Source organism: Triticum aestivum, chromosome 3B, assembly GCF_018294505.1.
Source record: "Triticum aestivum cultivar Chinese Spring chromosome 3B, IWGSC CS RefSeq v2.1, whole genome shotgun sequence".
Lineage (NCBI taxonomy): Eukaryota > Viridiplantae > Streptophyta > Magnoliopsida > Poales > Poaceae > Triticum > Triticum aestivum.
Window position 1 is genome coordinate 603263982 of NC_057801.1, and position 16038 is coordinate 603280019.

The 16038-nt window shown below is 45.8% G+C and overlaps 2 protein-coding genes and 1 long non-coding RNA gene across 4 annotated transcripts; 2 read left to right on the forward strand and 1 right to left on the reverse strand.

Annotated features, from left to right (window-relative positions):
• Nucleotides 1–486: 486 nt before the first annotated feature.
• On the forward strand, nucleotides 487–2774 carry LOC123071215 (pneumococcal serine-rich repeat protein). The gene is made up of 2 exons (XM_044494732.1): nucleotides 487–881; nucleotides 1133–2774. Exon 2 carries the CDS (start codon nucleotides 1170–1172, stop codon nucleotides 2520–2522), a length of 1353 nt encoding a protein of 450 aa, XP_044350667.1. The 5' UTR covers nucleotides 487–881; nucleotides 1133–1169; the 3' UTR covers nucleotides 2523–2774.
• An 8950-nt stretch (nucleotides 2775–11724) lies between these two features.
• On the reverse strand, nucleotides 11725–13109 carry LOC123071216 (uncharacterized). Its single transcript, XM_044494733.1, has 2 exons — nucleotides 12916–13109; nucleotides 11725–12790 (listed from the first exon to the last, which is right to left on the reverse strand). The coding sequence occupies exons 1-2, from the start codon at nucleotides 13107–13109 to the stop codon at nucleotides 12508–12510; spliced, it is 477 nt and encodes a 158-aa protein (XP_044350668.1). The 3' UTR covers nucleotides 11725–12507.
• On the forward strand, nucleotides 12528–15265 carry LOC123071218 (uncharacterized). 2 transcript variants are annotated; one of them, XR_006434183.1, is made up of 4 exons: nucleotides 12528–12820; nucleotides 12919–14126; nucleotides 14669–14776; nucleotides 14860–15265. It is a non-coding gene; the product is annotated as an uncharacterized lncRNA (long non-coding RNA). The 2 variants fall into 2 exon arrangements; XR_006434182.1 differs by having other exon boundaries at nucleotides 12919–14776.
• The last annotated feature ends 773 nt before the right edge of the window (nucleotides 15266–16038 follow it).

Genomic DNA, 16038 nt, shown 5'->3' on the forward strand with positions numbered 1-16038 from the left:
CCGACAAGGCCTGAGCAGCGGAGCGGGTAGTGTGGCGGTGAGCCGGTGACAGACGGTCTCGGACTACACCGATACACAACAAGGACGGAGGAACGCAGTGAGAAAAGCATGGCCCGGAGTTAGTTTTTTCTGTGTGTGTGTGGGGGGGGGGGGGGGGGGGGGGTAGGAGTGGAAAGTGGCGGTTGTCCAGACGCCCGCAAACCTCCTCTAGGGTTGCTTTCGGGTTATGGGAGTTTGAATGTGCGGACAGCATGAAAGGGCTTAAAGTGTCCGGATCGTATGATCGAGACATTTACAAAAAGTTTGATGCACGGGGTTGAAGAAAGCCATATTTCGATGCCCTGGTTTGTACTACTCCCAAGTCTCAAGTAGCAGTTGGCAGTACAAGAATTCTTCAGAGAGAGGGGAGGGTAGAGCTCGCAGGCAGGACCGGGTCCCCTACTACTCTTCGCTTTCAACGCCAGTGCACCTACCGTATGAATTCACTCGTTGCTCTAACGCGCCCGTCAACGTGGGTTTGGAAGCAGCGATCCGCGCTCCGGCTCCGGCCCATTCCTTTCCTAAACGTGTGGCGTGGCCTCCTCTTAATTGGCATCGTCGAGAATTGTCATCCTCACATCTCTTCTCCCCGCTGGCTGCTTCCTCGCTCGCTGTCACGGGAGCTGGAGGGAGACTTTTCTGCTGCTTCGCTTCCTCGCTCGGTCGTCCTGCTCCTACTGGTTGCTTGCTTGCTTTGGGATCCGCGTTGCAGAAAAGAAAATACGCAGAGCTATTTTATCTTCTTTGCTCTGCCCGTGGGAGATCGGGCTGCGAATGATCAGCGAGCAGTGGACGAAGAGACGAGGAATCTGAGTCTGAGAATTTGACCGGCGTCGATCGAGGTAAACCCTCCATCAGTTCTTGTTCTTGCTCAGGAATTCTCGCCCTGTTCTTATCAAGTAGGGTAGATTGGATAACAGAGGACGCGATCATGTAGAATTCTCGATGCATCTGAGGGATGGTCTCTCCAACTCTATCTACGAATTGGACACGCCGAATGTTCCCCTCCTTTGGAGCGGAGGACTAATTAGAGAGAATAATCCCCGATCGAATACGGAGGAGAGCATTGCTAACCCTACCTCATTTCCTGCAGCTCGTGTCGTGAGAAGAGGCCGGAGACGACGGGGGCCATGGAGAGCGAGCAGGTGAAGCGGCGGTTCGGGCGGTGCCCCTACTGCCGCGCCATGATCTACCAGGACCCGCAGGCCGTCATCTACTACTGCAGCAAGTGCCGCACGCCCATCCGAGGCAAGAACCCGGAGCCCATGGACGACACCGAGTACTCGCTCGCGCAGCTCGAGATCCTCTCCTTCGACACCATGTCCACCTACTCCGACGAGACGGAGCCGTCCAATGGCGGGGACCTCGAGCCGACCAGCCGGGACAACGGGGTCGCGTCCTCCTCGTCCGCGTACAGGCCCTACAGCGCGATCAGGACCGGTCCAAGGAGCGGCGATCTGGGCCGGTACGACGAGGCGGAGGTTCGAGGAAGCGGGTCGCCGCTCCACAGCCGCGTGAGCGAGCTCCGACCGGCGTCGCGGAGGACCAGGCGGCCGGCGAGCGCTGACCTCGACCCGCCCAAGGACGGGGGCGGAGAGTTCGACGTGCCGCGGACGAGGTCGGCCTCGTCCTACGGCCGCCGGGCGTCGCCGCTGAACTCGCAGGAACTCGAGGCGGCGATGGGCATGTCGGGGGATGGACCGGCCGCTGGTGCGGCCTCGAGATCGCCGCTGGCTGACCCGGGGTTCCAGCAGAACCTCCTGCACGCTCTCGAGAACCTCCGGAAGCTCATCGTCGCCGTCGAGGAGCCACTCAGAGTCGACGCGCCCCGGCTCGCTCCCGGCCTGCCTCCCAAGAGCGCGTCTGGCAGCAACAGCGCCCCTCAGAAAGTCACACGCCGCGATTCCCGCATCCTGCGCCGCCTCGAGTCGCAGCTTGCACAGGCATTGCCGGCCACCGGCAGCGGCCGGCGCCCTGGCACGGCCACCACCTCATCATCATTGTCTTCGTGGATGTCGGCGTCGGCGTCGGCATTGGCACCGGCATCGGCACCGGCATCGGCATCGAGCAGCCGGCGCGGTGCGTCGGCGAGGCACCTAATCTGCCGCCCGGTGATGGGCGGCACGCCGTTCGTCCTCTGCGACAAGTGCGAGGAGATACTGCTGCTACCGGCCGGCCTATCTGTAGACAAAATCGCCAGGCTGCAATGCGGCGGCTGCGAGGAAATGCTCGAGGTGACGCTGCCGGCGAGGGGCGCCGGCTCGACGACGAACCGGCCGAGGAAGATATTCTCCGCGCCGCAGCCAGCTGGTTTTGGCGCCGACGACGCGGAGGAGCAGAACACGCGTGCAACTGCGAGGAGCCGTTTGAGCGGCGAGCAGCTACGGCAGGGCCCCGACCATGGGCTACTCCACCACGTGCTCGGCTACAGCTCGGTGAGCTCGGTTCTCCGGAGCCGTCGGTACGACGACGAGGACAGCTGAGCAAACATTTGCCTTCCGCTTCTCCTGGCGCGTAAAGATGCAATTGAATTGTGGATATTTACAACCATTTTCATTTTTTTATTCTGTACGGGATCTGATTTTTTGGTGGGCGATGTGGAGGATGAATAGTTTTTCTCTTTTCTTTTTTGGAAGCTAGGATGAATAGTTATTTGATTCATGAAAAACTGCTATTTTAGTGTGCATGCTACTAAATCAAAATTGAAAAGTTATAGTATGAGAATTGTTTCTATACACCGTGTGCACATTACAAATTATCCCCTTTTAGCTACTCCCTCTATAAACAAATGCAGAACGTTTTAGAGTAGTAAGGGCCAATTTTTTTGGGCGGCTTTAGAAAATAAGTTGTCTCTCTTCAGCTTCAAAAATAAGCCGTCCTCTAAATTTGTTGAGACTTCTAAATTAGTTATCCATAACTAGTTTAGAAGCCTCAATGAACAAGAGACGCGGCTTATGAAAAAAGCTGGGGAGGAGACGGCTTATTTCTTAAGTTGCCCGAAGAACTGGCCCTATATACAGAGCTTTTTTATGGTACCCTATACTGTTAAAGATGGGAGGTAGCAGTATACAATCATCTACCGTTGATTCCGTGAGGGTAGTTCTAGTCATTTTCGCGTTTTCTAAGATAACGCTAGCCCATTAGCAATCGGCCGTTCTATTCGCCCTGGTTGAGGCATCGGCCGTTGCTCTACCCACCGCATTCGCCAACTCGACGTAGCCAACTAGCCCGCTCCACCGTCGTCGAACTCGCCACCGCGTCCCTCTTTCCCAGCGCGCTCCCGCCGCCACCCTCCGCGAGCGGATGACCTGGACCGTACCTCTGAGCGCCTGGTCCACCAGCATGGCCAAGGAAGGGGATGCATAGGAAGACAAGATGCCACGATGGTCGCCGGCACAGAGGAAGGGAGGAAGAGGAATCCTCGTCAAGACGAGTTAGGCCGTGAGCGCGTGCCGCGGTCGACGAGCATGGCCGGTGGCGTAGCAGCTTCGTTCCACAAGCACGGCCAAGAGTATGAAGGCGACGAGGCGGCCGCCAGAATCCTAGCCTGCGGGCGCATGCATGCGGCAGCAGGAAAAGGGAAGCGAACGAACAGGTTCGCTTGGTCGAGAGCCGGCTAGTTTTTCTCTCCCTAAATTACCCTCACAACAAGTATATTGCTGCATGCGGAGCGTCTGGTGTCACCGGTACTGCTGGCGATGATAGTCGCCCAGTTGAGCAGTATAGATCGACCACCACCCTTTGATTTCGAGAATAGACGGCTCATATTCATTGCAGGGTACCGTAAAAGAGCTCATACATGATACCCCATCCGTAAAGAAATATAAAAGCTTTTGACTGCTTTTGTAACTAAATATATAATAGTCTACTACCTTTTTTTTGAAAAACTTTCAATCTATTCATATTCAATCATGGCAGTACAACGAATACCAGAAATAAAATTTACATCCAGATTCGTAGACCACCTAGCGACGATTACAAGCACCGAAGCGAGCCGAAGGCGCGCCGCCGTCATCGCCCCTCCATCGCTGCAGCCGGGCACAACTTGTTGTAGTAGACAGTCGGGAAGTCGTCGTGCTAAGGCCCCATAGGACCAGCACCCCAGAACAGCAACCGCCGCCGATGAAAAATAACGTAGATCGAAAGGATCCAAACCTAAGACACACGAACGTAGACGAACAACGACGAGATCCGAGCAAATCCACCAAAGATAGATCTGCCGGAGACACGCCTCCACACGTCCACCAATGATGCTAGACGCACCGCCGGAACGGGGGCTAGGCGGGGAGACCTTTATTCCATCTTCAGGGAACCGCCGCCGTCTCGCCTTCCTGAGTAGGACACAAATCCTAACAAGATTGAAAAAAACGACTAAAAACGGAGCCCCCCGTCGGCCCTTGCCAGGATCCAGCGCGCCTCCATGGCCCTAGGGCCACCGGAGACGAGGCGGACCTGCGCCGGCGCCGGAGAAAGGCACAAACCCTAACTTTCTTTCTTGGAGGAGGAGGAGGAGGAGGTGGAGATAGTCTACTACCTTTGTAACTAAATATAAGACATCTTTGGCTTTGGGGTGCAAATGCTCCCTAATGAACAATAAATTCAAAATAAATAGTAAAATAAAATTTTAAAATTCTGATTTTTTAGATGTTCTTGTTAGGTAACAAGTGTGCTTGACAATTTTCATGCGAAAGGGGATGACGATGCTTTGTCGGTGAAAAAGACAAAAATAAGTGTAACATTTGAGGGTAACATTTGTCGTTCGACTATGTTCTTTTATTCACTGTTCAAAATACTTGAGCTTTCTTCCAAAAAACTTGCAGGTAGCATTTTGGTGTGACAACGGTCACATTTTTTTTAAATGTGACATTTCCAAAAAAAACATTTTTGACAGGTAGGAGCATATGCTCCCAACAGCCAAATTGGATTTCCAGTTTTTGTAGTTCATCTTATATTTAGTTACAGAGGATTTTTAGCGGTACCATCTCTGTGTGTGTGCGCGCGCGCCTCGTGGTTTCTTCTTTCCTTGTCGTGTCGGCGTGCATATGGTCGTTGCAAATTTCTCTAACAAAGCCTACAAAGTTGTTTTCCCTTTTGCAACACTCATTGCTCAACCCTATCTGTCATCAAGGTCTCCTCAACATCGTTGTCTCATCCCCGTTCATCTCTTTCGCTCGACGGTTTATCGGCAATTAGAGGAGTGGAAATCCGCCCCTTTCAATTTTCGTAGGTCTAGTATGTTCTTATTTTCCTTCGGCGAGGTGGTGTTTGCGATGCCACGTTGGAATAGGATCGATGCGTATGAGAGGCATATGCAAGTAGATGTTGTCAAATATACTGGCTCTTTTCAGTCGGAGCAGTTGATGTGTACGTCAACAGAAGCAATTGGCTGGCTCTTGGCGCGACGACTTATTCTTTCTAGTTGTTTTGTGGCACGGCCCGGTTTCTCCAACTTTTTAGACAGATGTTGAAGTATTGCAAGCCTGCGCTGCATTGGCGTTTGCAGTTAAGTTTTGTGGCAGGGCCCTAACTGATATTTCTTCAACAGTTGCTACATCTCGTCTCTGTCGCCAGTGATTATTGAGGTCCTCAAATCCTAGTATAACGAGGCGTTTGCAGGTGTCTCTTTCTCCTGATGTCAGTTAAGTTTATTCTCAAGTTCCGGTGGACGACTTATAGTGGAAGGAAGGACAATGTAATTTTTGATGTAATGTATTTTTATTGTTTCGCTTATAATTATCAAATGCTCCTTCGTCCACAAATGTAACATGTTTTACATATTTTAATATGGACTATATACAGACTGAAATGAATGAACGAACACACTAAACATATCTTTCTCTGAAAAATGTGTTTTCTTTAGTATGGTGAGTTACTTATCTATCATTCTTAAAAAGTTGCTCCCCACTTCTCTCTATTCTCTCATCATGCACACTGTCCACATCACCTTCGTGCCACGTCCCACGCTCTTGCATCGCGCGTGCACAGGATAATCGGCAGCCAAGTTGCAACCGCACCTCTCACGGTTTTTTTTACACTCACCCCTATGAACGCACACACGCACACCCTACCCCTGTAAGCACCTCCGAAAGACTGAGCCGGCATATCATCTTGAGATTTACGAAGTCACCGTAGGCACCTCGTCGTCGACGGAAACGTCTCCTCCCACTGAAAGCGCATCGCCGGAAATCCTGAAATTATTAATAATTTCAGAAATAATGCGAGCACCAGGATTTGAACCCTGGTGGGTTGGGGATACCACTGTCCACTTAACCATCTCAACCACAGGTTGATACGTGCAATCTAGACTTTTTTTACTGTAGGATATATAGACGTGCCCATCTAGGTTTTTTTTGTGACATACGTGCCCATCTAGCGAACCTGAGCTGCCCATCGTTGATGCTAGCCCATCTAAAAATCAGGCCGTGGCTGGCTTAGCTGGTCGTTCGTTCTGGCCCATGTAAACCGACCTTTTTCTAATAGCAGTACGGTCCTACGACGCCCAGCCTTCGTCTTCTCTTCCGCTCGCCGCCGCCGCTCTCTCTTCTGTGCTCTGCCGCCCCTCTTTCTTCCACTCGCCCCCTTGAAACGGCAGCCACAAATGCACAAAAAAACCGCAGCATTTATCGCCTCTCATCCCCCCTCCCCCTGGGCAGCGGCTGCCTTCGACTTTAAAAGGATGCCTGCACAGCTGCACTGCCATCATCGTCCACCTGTTCGCATCCTACTTGTTCGAAATCGACAAAACAAATGATCGAACTTCCGATTCCATTGAATGATTCTCGGTATATATACAAGGGGAACAGACACAATCGGGAGATGCGACTGTTCGTAGAGGTGCAACGGGAAAGACGCGACGGTTGGCAATGCAACCGACATTCAGATTACAATGTGAGGATTATCTCTTTAATTAACCTATTAATTTAATCCTAACACTCCCCCTAATCCTTCCTTGTCCTTGCAACCGATCATCTCTGAAATCATCCTTGAATTAACTCTTCCCCAAAAACCCTGTGGGGAAAATGTGAGAAGTATTGTAGTATGATATGTTGCTAAAACTCCTTCAAACCCAGTGGGAAAATAAGGAGAAAATGATGCAACATATAATTGTCTCTTTTAACTCAATACGAGAAAATTCATAGAGTTCAGAGGACAATAAATATGTCGTATATACTTTCCCAAAAACCCCGGTGGGGAAAACAGAAAGTATGACATATGATCTCATGTTGATATTACCTCATTAAAAACCTTTATGAGAACCTATAAAGTAAACTCATGAAGAGAAAAAGAGTATAATATGATGCATTGAACAGGAACAATTCAGGAAGATACTCCCCCTGATTCTTGCATACTCCGAAGCCGTCACATACCAACTCCATGAACATATTTCTGAAATGTAGATGTTGATAGAGACTTCGTGAACAAATCAGTCGCATGATTTGACTCGCAAGATATGCAATATATCAACATTGCTTATTACGTACGTAACCTGTTTGCATCCGGGCAACACAAGAGACATTATCGTTGAGATAATGGTTGGTGGATGTAGCCATGAGGTCTGTTTCGAAGACTATTCATGAGGAGGCTACCACACCTAGTAGGAACACTAAGCTTGTCCATGATCTGACATAGTGGGGATCTGATCGATGTATCCAATGATATCGGTGTTCACATTCCTGTGAAACTGAAAACCAGGACAAGATGTTTGATGCCTTGGAGATATCGAAAGACATTCTTGAGTACCAACCAATTGTGTTTGGTGGATCCAATGGCATTATGGAACGTTGAGTCCCAATATCTCATTTCCATCACCTCTTGGTTTAAATAGATCTTTCTCTACGTCTAGAGAATGAACTACCATGAGAATTATGGATGGATAAGATTTGTCCACAATGAATTTCTCCATTATATTTTGGATATAGACAACATGGTGTACCATAATGTATGAATGAAGGTGCTCAAGTTGTAGTAACGAGCGGTATTTTGGTTTACCCAAATACTTCATTTTCAACTCCGTCATTTAGATGATTACATGTGTCGTCATTATAGACACACAAACATGGATACTCATCATTGTAGGAGTAATCCTTGTGTATAAGGAACTCACTACGTCGGTTGTACCATATGTACCGATAACAATAAGTCGTATGGTGACTTACTGATTTTTACACAATGTATGTTGCATTTTGCATTTCGATTCAAAAGTGAGATTCCATCGGGAATCAATCATATATGTCTGAATCTAGTGATCCACATGGATATGTAATCACTACATCTATCAACTGCAGAGATATATGATTTTGTACTGCCAATTATTGAAGTTACCGGAATGAGATTCCACCTCTGGAGAATAGTTAGGTATCTACGTAAACCCTTGTGCTACAATACTTGCTCTTTGTTTCACCACCTCCTTGTTCTCAATTCTGTTTCCAGAAGAAAACTGTTGTAGGTATTGCTTATGAATACCTTCCCATTATTGAGCAAGATCATTTCTACCTAGATTATACCCTTTGCTTGAGTTCGGTCCGAGTGTTGTTCACACTTTGCCATGGCCATGGTCTTTGGATCCGAATCACTTGAAAGTTTTTTTTCAATCTAGTTGAGAAATGTATGTCGACAATTGTAGACTTCCGGTTATATGTTTCTCCAGCATCTATATATAAATATATAGTTGATGGCAATATCGTTACCCATAGTGACTGCTCGCGATTTCCCAATGCGAATGAGTCGGGTATTCCGATGCCCCGGTCATTTTGTGCACTATGAACTGGGTTGGTGGAGGTTTCCCGTCCACTGGGTGTATACTACCCATCAGGTGTCTGTCAACGTGAATTTTACTTGCATTTACTGATTCACTGGCCTTGATATCCTTGCTTGCGAGAAGCTGAATCCTGATGTACTTCTGCCATACATCTCCCCCTGTTGCTTTGAACGAGGAGTGGAGTGGATTTTGTTGGTACCTCCACTCTTTCAGGCGTACATTTGCAGGATTGTAGGATTGTATGACACCTTTATAGTCAGTAAATGAATCTGGCAGGTTATTTGCAATATGTTGCAAATCTTCTGAACGCATGGTTCAGCTCTTTGAGTACGTGGATAGGAGGCAGAAATGTGTTGAACATTCCACTAATTTCCTAGCATTCTTTATGGTACTTGAATTCTCCCCCTAATGCCTGGAAATATTCCTCATTGAATCAATATACTGGCCTTGAATAACTCCCCACGTGAGGGGCTTGAGGTATTGACGGTAATACAATTATTCCTCACATAGATCCCAACTATATGTTGAGGGGCCAATGATGTATGTCGGGGTGGTGATAGGTGTGTAACCGAATTACCGCAGATAGGAAATACTTGGTAGTTTTCCACGTATCAAAGAGAGAGGGGAATAATATTATGCAGTTTGGTCATGAGCATGTAAAACTACATGACTCCAACGTAAAGTTGGTAATTTGAAATTCCAGAGTAAAGATAATGCATTGAGCTTAACTTCTTTGGATAAAGGATTCTACCAAACCATTTTGAGTCTAGACATTAGGACAAATTGCTAAACTCAATCCAAGGGCCTTAGAGAAGGCACTCAAGGAGAATTCTGCAATGTTATCCATTCGATTTGCTTGAAATCGGTGTTAGGATAATGAGCCAATGGTTTCATGTGAATAAAGCACACACTTAAGACCATCATGTAGACATGTCTTTTAGAACCATGGAATACCTGAATAGTCTAGTCAATGGATGGGAAGAGCCACTTACCTCAACTTGATGCATTCAAGGAGTCTGAGTGGCTCAGCGTAGACTTTAAGGTGTGCAAGCCTTAAAATTATCTTCCTTGTGTCACTTGTAGTGCACATAAAATCCAAATGGTGTTAGAATTTAGCATCATAATCATCATAAACTATTGGAATTGATGATAGTTTCAGTTTCAACCCAATGTCTCGATGACCAAAGTGAGTATGCCAAGTTTTCCAATGTCTTGGGCGCAACATGTGCTACGGGTTTTGTAGTATGTGTAGTACAATCCGGATGATACATAGAAAATGTGCTTGCCATATCCGTTGCATATGGTAAAGAGAATGTATTTCTCTTTCTTGTCAGCATAAGTTTCGCTATGGAAACCATTTTGACAAATATCTCTATAGCTTAGTAGGGTACGAGTTAAACTTGGGAAGCAATGAAGCATCCTGACGTTACTCGAGTACCCACAGGGATAGTAAATATGACTCGAGTTGAGCCAACAAATACCTCATCGCATCTAGCGATTTGAAAATGTCCCCTTTCTCTCAATGAGAGTGGAAACATCGGACTTCCCTGAGTATAGAGTTTGTAGTGCATATGCCCACAAGGCACATATCATTTTTCATCGGATTGACTCCCGTATAAATCTATATATAGACATGAAGATTCTCAAGAAAATCACTGTCGGATATATAGAATACATACAAATGAATTTGTATCAAAGTATTGATACAATATATTGTGATATACAATATATGATGGCAACAATAATCATGTTCTTATTAGAACATCATAAATGGACATAAATAAATAGATCACTAAGGAGATTAAGAGACTAAATGTATAGTCTTCAAACATGTCGGTTGATGCATATTCAACCATCATGCTCTCCATGCTCATAGGGTCTCGTGACAGCTTGATGGTGTCAGGTTGAGGGTTTGAAGTGAGTTTCAAACCATTACCCTTGAGGTCATCTGCATCCCGGTGGCGTGGCTTGGATTGCACACGCTATCCCATGGGATGCAAGACTGATCTTGATGTCCATGACCCGCTTAAGTAAGTTGTGGCCATTGAGGGCAAGTGCCTCAAATTGTTAGCCATCGATTCCTTATAGGGGCAAGCCAGAGATAATTAATTTACAAGAAGTAAACTAAAAACCATCATGATTTTTAATAAAAAAATGCAAATTTTGACTCAAGTGTATAACTTGAAAATGCTCAACCTCAATTGCGGGAACATAAACACATTGAAGATCATATAGATCTCACAGTACTAGAGATAGTCTACACATGAGCAGTAGATCCAACTCATCACCTTGTGTTTTCCTAATATAATGAGGGAGATGTTATTGTCAAAATTTTACAAGTTTGTTGTGCGGGAGAAATCAATCTCGACCGCTGTGACATGTTCATGAAGAATGTCAATGTGGTAAACACATAGAACATATCATTCCCCGTGAAAAACCGGTAATTTATTTATATTACAGATTGTGTAATATAAATACATCTTAATGTTGCAAAATTAATAGATTTCAAGAAGGTGGCTCAAAATCATTAGTGTGAATCTCAAATTGCTAAGGATGACACCTTGAATTTTGCATATGTATTTGCAAGAAATTGAAAATCTCAATTGCAAATAGACGTATTAATCTCGACATGTAGCGAACATGGAGATATATACATTCCGGAATATATCGTACTCAACGGAAATACACTACTATTGTAATGAATAGTAATGATGTTTTAAACTTGATGTTCAAGTGAGAACTTGAATTGTGTAGATCTCAAATTAAATGAGATCTTATATCAAATTGCAAGATAATTCAGTGGAGTGAATTAATATTTTGCGAGAGAAAAATGATCTCAACCACAATGAGATTGTTTTGCGAGAAAAAGAATTTTTCTCAATCGCAAATGTTGTGCGAAAAAACTTAATCTCAATTGCAAAACTATGTTGTACTAATAGGACAAGTTATAGGAATTACTAAAAAGCAAATACATTGAACATGCCACATATAATAACCATATATTTTCTGGAATGTTAAACTCAACAGAAAACGGGCTAAATGATGATCGGTATATGGCCTCAACATTACCAGTGCTAATAAATAGCAACTAGTTGGACCAAGCTGCAATATCCCGAAACATCCCGGAATTAGCCACAAAATGATGACAGACACAAGTTTTGGGCTATTCCGTAAATAGGTAAGCCGCAAGGGCTAAATTGCAAAAGTAGTGAAGAGATAAGGAGCATAATTGGTTTGATGCCAAAAGTTGGCATGCCAAATATTAGCAATGGCCAAATATTGGCTAGAAATTGGTTGCTTGCCAATTTTCATTGCCAATCTCACAAAAAGTTGCCAAATATTGGCAATTTTTGATTTTGCCAAATGTTGGCTTGCCAAATATTGACAATGCCAAATATTGGTAGCAAACCAATTATACTCTAGGCTCTATCTCTTTCCTCCCGAGCGATTTCCACCAGGAGAAATCGTGTAACCGCCTCGTCGCCGTTTTGGCTCGACGGCCAGGGCCACGACTATGAGCCCGCCGTCGTCTCCACCGCGGGGAGCCACGCCAGAGGGAGCAGCCGCCTCCGTGGCCGGAAGGCCAGCCGAGGGCCGTTGCCTCGGGCGCCGCCTGCATGAGTGCAAGCCAAGAGCTGCCGCGTCGCCTCGGTCTTCCGCGCTGCGTCGCGGTTGGTCGCTCCGTGGGAGCCGCCCTGAGGCCGAGGGCCTCAGATGATGGCCATGTGGCGCGCTCGTCGCTGTGCGCCGAGATTCAGGCCGATGGAGGGCGCCGCCGGGGTGCGTCTGGCGCAGAAGGTGTCGCCTCTGCCCGGGCTGTGGACCGCGCTGCCGCGCGCCTGAGGGCATCGCCATGCCGGGCACCGGCCGTTGGCCGCTGCGACCGCCTCCAGGTGCAGCGCTGGGAGCAGCCGGGCCAAAGGATGCTGCCGCTCCGCTAGGAGGCTGGCCGAGGAAGCGCTGTCCGGGCCATGGGTCGCCGCTGAAGTTTGCCTTGGACGACATTCAAACGACGCCCTGGAGGTTAGTGCTTACTTCGTGCATGAACGAAATTGGAATTGAATCACCTTTCTCTCTGGATTTAGTGCTTTTCTTCTCATTTGCATCTGGTTCCTTACCAGATCGAGAGACTTCCCGCGCCTGGGTGGGTGCTGGCCGCCGCCGTCTTCGCCGACCGCCGGGAGCCACGGATGTGTGTGTAGGCGCAGGAGCGGAACATCGTATCCTGGCTCGCCGCGTCGGCGGCCGAGGGGCGCCGTGCACCACGCGTAGGCCGGAGGGCCGGCAGTCTCGCGGCGCCTTTGTGCCGCATCGGCCGCCGTTCTTCCGCTGTGGCCTATTTCTCCAATCGAGAGCAGAGTGCGTGATAACGTGTTCGAAATCGACAAAACAAATGATCGAACTTCCGATTCCATTGAATGATTCTCGGTATATATACAAGGGGAACAGACACAATAAGGAGATGCGACTGTTCGTAGAGGTGCAAGGGGAAAGACGCGACGGTTGGCAATGCAACCAACATACAGATTACAATGGGAGGATTATCTCTTTAATTAACCTATTAATTTAATCCTAACACTGCTCTCGGAACCGGCTTGGCGGCCTCCACTCTGGTAGGTGATGCTCCATATTCTCAACCACCCCCAGTTTTTAGTTTTTACTATCACCGAGACTATGTTTTTGAATCTTACAGCTTGTGCATCGGATCCAAAGGTGCTCGATGTGACAGGTCTCTTGCTACTTCATTGTTATGCAGGCTCTCCTCTGTCCTCTTTAGAAAAGTTCATTGCTTCAGCAGTCCAGCCAGTGAACAGTTAGCCATATGCAGATTTGTTGGCTTTGGCCATATACTTTTAGTCATATGTATTATATATATTTCATTTAGTTTGACTGACAAAAAATGTGCTTTATTTATCTATTATACACGTCTTGGTATGTGTTCCTTAGAGAAGATCTATGGAGTCAACAAATCTAATACATGGTAGGAAGTAAGCAAGGAAACATCAGAAGATATTTTTCGCAGTCCATTGTACAAACACAATCGACGATTATGCCCTTTGGGTAAAAAAAGATTATGCTTTCAAGTGTTACTTCGCTAGGTTAATGTTTCATATAATCCATCACTTGGGGTTTCTATCCATGAATCTGTGAGTATTGTATCATACTATGACAAGAGGTATTATTCCATAACAAATAAGTACTCAGGGTTTATGCAGATATGGATCTGCTATCATGCTTAAACTTTCTTTCTTCATTTTGCTGATCCAGAAAAGTCTGTTGCTGCTCGCATTTGCTTCATTGATTTGCAAATCTCTTGCTACTCACCTTGGTATGCAACCTCTCATCTCTTAAATTATTTACTTAGCATACCTTCTATTGTTTTCATGCGTATTTTCCCCTTAGTTTCAGACGTGCCCCCCCCCCTCCCCCCTCCTGGGTGGCCTTCTTAAGCCTCTGCAGATCTGGCACCACATAATATCTTTTCTGGACATAAGTCTCTTAGGAGATTGAACTAAAAAAGATTAATCTTTAATAATACCAAAGGAGAATTATACATTTCCTGAAACTTAAAGATGACATGATGCAAGTGTGTCCTTGACATGGCCGCAACAGTGCTAACATATGCTAGAAACAGTAGTGTGGCATTTGAGGATTTGGACAACTGAACTTTCAGTTCAGCCAGTAGATATTACTGAAGAGAAGGAAGAATAAAAAGCATGTTGGCATCTCAACTGGCTACCTTGATTATATATCTGAAACCATATATACACCATTTAATTTATAGAATATTTCACATTGTATGTAGAGATGAAGTCACAAAGTACAAAGACATTAGCATTACTGTGACTAAGCATAACCAATCGATTTCAGGAGGTTCTGTGTTTTGACAAACAATTTGTTGGTACTACCACTAAGCAACAATATTTGTAACAAAATGACCCCAGAACCTCCAGTACGAATGGGCAATTAATGCAAGAGGTACGCCTACTGAAAATTGGTTTCTTATATTATATTCCTTTCACTTTTTACCTTCATTGACAACATACACATATCTTCCCCAGGACGCCACCATATTCAAACAATATTCTGGCATGTTCTTTTGCCGTTTCAATAAGAGAAGCTACGAAGAGATACACAGATGCTATCGAAAAGATGAAGATCACAAAAGAACTGAAGTTTTCGACTCACAAACGTGAGTCTGCGCCTCAACACTCTGCGAACCCCGTCTGCTGGCCATCTATTCTCTTCCACTTGATGCATTGTCGGGTATGAAAAGAGTGGGACAACATATATCCATCTTGCGGTAACTGAAGAAGGAAAATCTGGAAACAACAACAAATAGTTCATGCTAAGAATATGATTCACACTACAACCTGCTAATCATGTAGTGAATATTTATACACCAACTTTTCTAATAATTACCTATTTGTGAACGCTACCCACTTATTGATTCAAATTATTTTATTCTTTGATACACTAATGTTACTTCAAAGTCCGCGACAAAATCCCGCAGCAACGCGCAGGGCGTCATCTAGTTTAACAATGCCAGGAGTTTTTTTTTCAGATCGTCGTCTGATCCTCTCGCTAGACCTCTCCCCTGTTCACTTGGCAGCACTAAAGAATGAACATCTCTGTCTGGGTGAGATTTATCTTGAAAATATAGATCGAACCGTTTGTATGCTTAGAATCAAGCCTTCACGTTTGATTCAGTACAAAACATGCAGAAGCATACAGCCGTGGATGTCATTTGAAAATAAGGATGAGAATGATGCTTTGATGCACCGATCGTATGAAATAAAAATTGAAATTACTGCTTTTTTCTAAATTGCCTATATACTTAGCGAGGGCAGTTTTTTGAAAGCCATGTTCAAGAGCCCACCGTCATCTTTGAAACCATGAAATCGAATTTGAAAGTATACTTCAAAATTATTTTACGGGCTCAAATTAAATTATTGGGCCATCATTTTTACTGGTTAAACACCTCAACTCATTCAAGATGGCATTTTCTTGCATTTTCTTGATGGCATCTCTTAAAAAAGGTTGTTTTTTTACTTTCCTTCAAGATGGCATTTCCTTGGTCCTTCTTCTGCATCTGCTCCTTCAAAGATTTTACTTGATCCTTCAAGATGGCATTTTCTTGGTCCTTCTTCTGTATCTGCTCCTTCAAAGACGCATTCTCTTGCATCTGAGTCTGCAGCTGCTCCTTCAAGGCAGCTCCCTCCTCTATCTTCTTCTGCAGC

Bases quoted from the DNA above. Each gene is read 5' to 3' on its own strand.
- LOC123071215 (XM_044494732.1), top strand. From the start codon at position 1,170: ATGGAGAGCGAGCAGGTGAAGCGGCGGTTCGGGCGGTGCCCCTACTGC.
- LOC123071216 (XM_044494733.1), bottom strand. From the start codon at position 13,109: ATGCGGCACAAAGGCGCCGCGAGACTGCCGGCCCTCCGGCCTACGCGT. The intron at 12,791-12,915 runs GTAAGGAACCAG...ATGTCGTCCAAG, and splicing joins GCGGGAAGTCTCTCGATCTG to GCAAACTTCAGCGGCGACCC.